Source organism: Vipera berus (genome assembly GCF_964194415.1).
Source record: "Vipera berus genome assembly, chromosome: 13".
NCBI classification, from domain to species: domain Eukaryota; kingdom Metazoa; phylum Chordata; class Lepidosauria; order Squamata; family Viperidae; genus Vipera; species Vipera berus.
The window spans coordinates 3,609,534-3,616,364 of NC_138216.1; the positions used below are offsets into that span (position 1 = coordinate 3,609,534).

At 45.4% G+C, this 6,831-nt stretch overlaps 1 protein-coding gene across 4 annotated transcripts in view; it reads right to left on the reverse strand.

Moving 5' to 3' along the window:
- The window catches only part of SMURF1 (SMAD specific E3 ubiquitin protein ligase 1), a 45,183-nt gene extending 40,702 nt beyond the window's left edge, over window positions 1-4,481 (reverse strand). For all 4 annotated transcript variants that reach the window (XR_014027809.1, XR_014027810.1, XM_081338384.1 and 1 more), the window contains exon 1: window positions 3,818-4,481. Coding sequence is in view for 2 of the 4 variants with exons in the window: in XM_081338384.1 (XP_081194510.1) it covers window positions 3,818-3,872 (55 nt within the window). In the remaining 2 variants the exon portion in view is untranslated. The remainder of the gene's footprint in view (window positions 1-3,817) is intronic.
- Window positions 4,482-6,831: the final 2,350 nt, after the last annotated feature.

Consider the following 6,831-nt stretch of genomic DNA (forward strand, 5'->3'; position numbering starts at 1 on the left):
TTTTCAAGCTATGTTTCTCTCGCTATTACATGATAGTGCATCACCATACTTCTGCAGCTAATTAAACTCACCATCCAAGATGAGCTTTTAAAAATAATTTCACCCGTCCAATCATCTCAGATCAATGGTTTGTTTTGTTCGCCAGGCTGTATTTAGCTGTGCTCTTCTGCTAATGCAATAAATATTGCTGCTGTATTGAATTTCCTTTTCCATGTTATTCTCAAATCTACATCAAGGGCATGAATAGAAGTTGACTTAATGAATTATTTTTTTTAAAGAAAGCAAAACAGGGAATTAAATCCTCAGAAATACTTGGGGAAAAGGAGGAATCAACTTTAATTTGCCCAGTGCTAGTAACATAAATACAAAATGGCATTTGGACACATGTTATATATCCACATAACAAATTTCCACATTAGTCACCTGACCAAGACAATACTCAATGGAGGCAGTCTTTCAAATCGCTTCAACCACATCTGGAGACTTGCAAACAGAAATACAAGCAACATTCAAACCATCCAAAAACAAACCACTTTGGCTTCCAACAATCAAATCATCTGATTGTTAACAAACATAATATGTGGGATTTGCTACTGAAGGGTAACAGGTTTGCACTTGTGTGCCTGGCTGAGGAATTCTGGGAGTTGACGTCCTAGAAGCTGGGACCCCTTGAGTTCTAGTTTCACCTAAGGCGTGAAGCCAGTCACATTAACGAGAATGGGTGTCCTTGGGCCAGTCACTCTCTCTCAACCCTAAGAAGCCGACAATGGCAAACCACTTCCCAAAAAAACCTTGCCAGAAAAATTACCAGGACTCTTCCAGGCAGCCACCAGGAGTCAACCCTGACTATAAGTCACCACTTACTCACACACAGAGACCAAGCAAAATCATGGTTAGGTTGAGAAGTTTCCAGTTTAGAAGCTTCAATCATGAATTTGCTATTCAGCATTAGAGAAATCGCTACTTTTATAGTATCCTCTTCCTTTACAAAAAGCAACAGTTAGCAACAGAATTGCTACTAAGTAGGGATATTGGAAATAATTACAGGAAATGAATAAAAGTACTATTATAATGCTAAGTAATGACAGACTTGAATTAAAGCAATATTTATGGCAAATAAAATAAATAAAGAAATATAGGGCAATATTTACAGCAATTATATGTTTATAAGAAAAGAAAGGAAAGCATCAAACTGGCATGAGAATATAATGATTTCTGTGCAGTTTTAAATGCTTCATTCCTTTTGCCTCCCTTAACTTCTGAAAAAAGACATTTAAATAATTAAATTAACAAAGATCAGGAAGACAGAATATCAAGGGTAGTTCAATAATCAAGGCTTCCATTTAAAAATGCAAGTTAATTTGTAGTTCAATGAGAGCAATACAGGGAAAAAATGCAATTAATCATTGCCAGGTGCTGAACATTTGGGTAAATGGAAGTATTAATTTTTTTTGAGAGAAGTGAAAAAACTCTAGCAGAATCCACACAAACATAAAAAAGAAAGTTGATTTCTGAATTATATTTGGCAAGCAAAAGTCCCTGGGATGCTGAATTACAATTCATGTGGCTTCCCAAAAGAATTGTGTCAAGCTTTTGCTAGTAATTCTCAATGGAATTAGCAAATATTCCTAGTAGTATCTGAATTTCATTCAAAAAAAAGGGGGGGAGAAATAGACAGGAAGTTAAATATTGTCTAGATTCCCAAGGCCAGTTCACATACTTTATTTCTATAGAAAAGTGTGTCATTTTACAAAGTACAGGCCAGAAAACACCTGTCCTCTGTGTATTTCACTTACATTAGTAATACACCAGTTCTATAACATAAATCAATGTAATTAACCTCCTGTTACAAGAGAGGGAGAGAAAGAGAGAGGCCACTGAAGGACAAAAGCTATTCAGCGAAATTATGGCTAACACGCAGACTAAAAGTTTCCACACTCAGCTTTCTGAACAGGTATATCTTACAGGTTTTCTTAGTAAAGATGTCCACTTACATCTATTACTATAAATATTCCACATGAGGAAAAAAAATCAAGGGCAGTTTTAGAACCATGAACACATACTCCAAGAGAGTGATCGCTGAGGTTCCCTACTTACTATCCCTTTTTGAAAGCACCTAATTTCCTTCTGACGAAGGAATCCTCAATGGAAAAAACCTTTAGATACTATCAAAGTGCTCTTTAAGAATCCCCTTAAAGGTTTTAATACAGACTACATAGGGCACCTCTCCAAGAAGTCTTGAACAAAATCTATCCTTCCCGTCAAGCCTCATAAAGTCTCAATGGCCAGGCCAATTTTTAAAAACATAAGACTATCTATGTTCCCATGTGAAATGTATTCTGTCAAATATTAACAGCACTGCTTTAACACAAAAATCCAGTCATATTTAATATATTCCTCTGAAATAAGTTTTAAACAAGGTGCATCCAGGAAAATTCCAATTATTCAACAACCCAAAGAAAAAATAACAATCGAATCCTTAACGAGGTCTATAGATTTGAAAGTCTCCATCTCCTACGAGCTGCAGGAGGGAAGGATTCTGCCTTCTTTAGAAGATCCCCTAAATTCCAACCAGCAAGGGGGAAAAAAAAGCCCACAACCAACCAGCTTTCACCAATTCCACTGCAATGCCGAAACAGTCAGAACTCAAATGTCTGCGGGGCATTTTTGCCAAGACAGCAAGGCAAGAAATGAAAAGAGGGGACAAAATTTCTCCAACCCACCAATCTTCCCAGGAGAAGGAAAACAAAAAAGGGAGAGACAATCAATCCACAATATCAGGAACTGTTCCAGTAGTTAGCCATGGTGTCGTTGGTCATCCTGTTTGAGTGTCAAGGCCCAAATGAGGCCTCCCTTTACCTGCCCAGCATAGCCCTTTGAAAGGTGAGTCCCACCTGTCCTCCTACCCCTTCAGCCCCCCCCCCAAGGAAAGGAGAAAGGAGGACCACCAGCAGGACAACTGTAACCTTCTCCTCTTCCTCCATGGCCCAGGCGACCTGCCTCTCCATCCAAACAAGGCTGGAGGGGAAGAAAAAGAGAGTAAGGAAAAGGAAAGGAAAAGGAGGAAAGAAAAGAAAGAGAAGGAGAGGAAGAAGAAAGCAGGCAAGGAGAAAGAGAAGGGGAAGGAAAGGACGAGGAGGAAAGGAGACAAAATAGGCGAAGTAAAAGGAGGAGGAAAAAAAGAGGGAAAGAAAAAAGAGGGAAAGAAGAGAGGAGGAAAGCAGAGGTGGAAGGAGCAGGAAAAGAAGAAAGGGGAGAAGAAAGAAGAGGGGAAGAAAAGAGAGAAGAGGGGAAGGAGGAGCAAAAGGAAAAGAAGAAAAGATGAGAGGAAGGAGGAGAAGAGGGGATGGAGATAGAAAAAAGAGGGGAAGGAACAGAGGAAAAGAAGAAAAAGGAAGGGAGGGAGGGAGGAGAGGAAGAGGGGAAGGAGAAAGAAAAGAGGGGAAGGAGGAGCAGAGGGAAAGAAGGAAAAGGAAGAAGAGAGGAAGGAGGAGCAGGGGAAGAAAGAGGGGAAGGAGAAAGGCAGAAAGAAGAGGGGAAAGAAGGGCAGGAGGAGAGGAAGAAAGAGGGGGAAGGAAAGGAGAGGAAGCAGGAGGAGAAAAGCCTGGCTGCTCCAGAACCCGCCCGCAGGCCACATGCGGAGGGACTACAACTCCCATCCCCCCCAGCCGGGGAGGATGGGCGGCAGGGCCCTTCGGCAGAGCCATCCCAGCAGAGGCGCCGGCTCCCCCTTGCTCGGCTCAGCGGGACGGCGCCGGCCGTTGTCGCCCGAGGCCGAGGGGGGGGGCGGCGGCAGGCGGCGCCCCGGCGTCTCTACCTGTGAGGCGGACTTTGATGCTGGAGCCGGGCCTGCGGGTGCCCGCGTTCGACATCGCTCCCCGCAGAGCGACCCGCGCGCAGGGCGGGAGGCCGGATCAGCCGCCGGCCACGGCCGACCCCATCCGCGCCTCCCTCGTCGTCGTCGTCGTCGTCGTCTGGCAGGCCCGGCCGGCCTCTCTCCCCCTGCCTTCCGTCCTTTCCTTTCCTTTTTTTTTTCCTCTCAGGAAAGATCCCGATTCCCTTTTTTTTTGTTTGTTTGTTTTAAAGGAAAACGCGAAGAATTGTCATCCTGGGTGAGGAGCGAAGCCGCCTCCGGTTTCTCCTCAGACGGAAAAGTAGCGGCGGCGGCGGCGGAGGCGGCGCCGCCTCACGGAGCTCGACGCCCGCCCCGCCGGACGCGAACGGCGACTGCGCGGGCTCGCGACGCCCCGCCCAGCCAACCGCCCGCCTGCCTGCCTGCCTTCGCGGCAGGCCCGGCGCCACCCACTTTTCTTTTCTTTTTTTCCTTTCCCTCTGCCTTTCCCTCTGGGGGCGTGTGCGCGTGCGCGCGCGCTCGCCCGCTCTTGCTCACGCGCGTCCCCGCGGCCATCTTGGAGAGGTCCGCCTATATCGGGGGTGGGGTGGGTAGGCAACCTTTGGCTCTTTTCTGACTCGTTGGACTTCAACTCCCAGAATTCCTCAGCCAGCTTTGGCTCAGCTTGGAAACCTCTCCCTTTCCCCCCCCCCGGTCTCAGCATAGCTGGCTCAGGAATTCTGGGAGTTGAAGTCCACAAGTCATGAAGGAGCCATAGTTCCCCCATGTTGGCTCAGGAATTCTGGGAGTTGAAGTCCACGAGTCAGAAAAGAGCCAAGGTTGCTTACCCCTGGCCTATATAATAAAGCTTCGCGCGCGATACAAACACACACACACACACACACACACACACACAAAGAGAGAGAGAGAGAGAGAGAGAGAGAGAGAGAGAGAGAGAGAGAGAGAGAGGAAAGGAAGGGGGAGGAATCGCGCCTCTCTCTTGTGGGCGTGGCGGAGCGCCCGACCTAGACTAGAGGACTCCAGACGTGAAACTACCAATCCCGTCAGCCCCCGGGAAAGATGAGCCAATCACGGGCGGATTCTCTCTGGAGGGGTCACAGGTGGACCACACCTGAGGAGATGATGCCTGGGATCAGCCTCCTGGCCCAGGATGATGGGAGGTCTGGTCCGTGGCATCTGGAAAGCAGGATTGGATGGAAGGAAACAAACAAAAGAGTTCCATCAGGAGCAGCCGGGCGGAATTGCTTTAATTAATTACAGAGATTGCAAAAAGGATTCAGGCACCGCTTTTGTCTTTAGTATCTATAGGTGCAAGCTTAATAAATAAAGCGGGCTTATAAAGCTGGAAAGCCTCTTTTTCAGTTCTGCGGGCTGAAAATGCTCAAATTTCTTTCTTTTTTTTTTTTTAGCTAAGGATTTGAGGGATGCTCCTTTTTTTTTCCACCCCGCATTTCCAACCGAGTTGATTCAGAAGCTGGGCTGTCGGCTTGGTTAACTGTGGCTTGTGAAATAAATCACAGTTGGCTGGGTTTCCCCTCTTCCTTCTCGGCCCTCCTGGTTGCGTTTGCACAACAAGCTAAGTCGCCCACCATATTTGCTCAATATATGAACGAGGTGCTGATTCGCTTTGCAACCTGCAGCCAGTACCACATTGCAACCACAATCCCCATCTAAAAACAGGAATGACTTTGATTTATAATAATAATGAACTAGTTAGGCGGACAAATTGGAAGTGTAATTTTGTGGTGCCGCTGACTCAAAAACACGTATATCTCACAAACAATGCAAAGTTTTGAGCCTCACAGAGCCCTTTGGGCATGGAAAAAACTTAAATCATAATCCCGATTTCTGCACCAGGATAACAAACTTGTCAGGACTGCAGAGGGCAGCTCCACAGACAATATCCTGTGGGCATTGTTGTTTGCTCGTTGAAATGGAGAAAATTTTACTAGCAATAACAATTTGCAGCCAAAATGAAAGTTATGGCTGAAGAGAAAGTGGATAGTGGACCTTCTAACAAATACTTCCTGCTTCTCTACAAAATCCTGGATTAAATTGGTGGCTAATATGCACCTTCTAGAAGGGAACATGAATTTGACACTTTTTCCCCCCATGGAGATTTATTATTCCAGATCACTTTGCAGGAATTCACAAATTGTTTATAAAGAAGGCTTTCCTGCTAGCTCTGCCTTCTGGAAGGCTGATGAGAACAACAGTTGTTTCTCCATAAAAGCCAGTGATTCCTTGCTTGTTCTCCTATCCCCTGAAATAATTAACATTACAGATGAGACACAGTCCCGACTTAAGTGTCACCACACCTCTCAGGGAATGGTGACAGTGCCCGAAAGATCCCCACCCTTGTCTTGCTACAGTGGGAACAAATAAAAGTGATTAAAGAGGCACCTGAACATTAAGCATCCTGTAGAAATAGGTAGAACATCTATGGAGATTCTCAATCATCCAAGTCATGGTTGTCCCAAAGATGCTTTTTCCAAAAGGAAAATGGACTTTTTTGGGGGTTTTTGTTTTGAGGTACTTCACTTCTCATCAAAGAAGCTTCTTCAGTTCGGGTGAGGGGTGGGGGAAGTACAGTTGCCTTTTGGAAAAAGCAACTTTGGGACACGAGATAGAACTATCTTCACTACTTCAGTGCAACTAAGAGACGCAAAGTGTGCAGGTCCTGCATACAACTCATTTTTCTGTAGTTTCTCAACTCAAGGGGCGTGATGGGGTTTTAGCATTACAGTGTGGCTTCAACCCAATTGCAAAAAATGCTGCAGCTGTAGGTCACCACCTGGAAGCAATCCACGCTCAAGAACTTTGCAATACCTTAAAACACAAAACACCTTTATTGTATACCATGTGCCTCAAGCTACTACAGGATGGAACAGATGGCATAGGAGAGACGGTTTGGTGCATGCCTGAATTATGGGAGAAATCCACACAGCGCCCCAAAGCAGCGTGAAAAGGAGATTTTT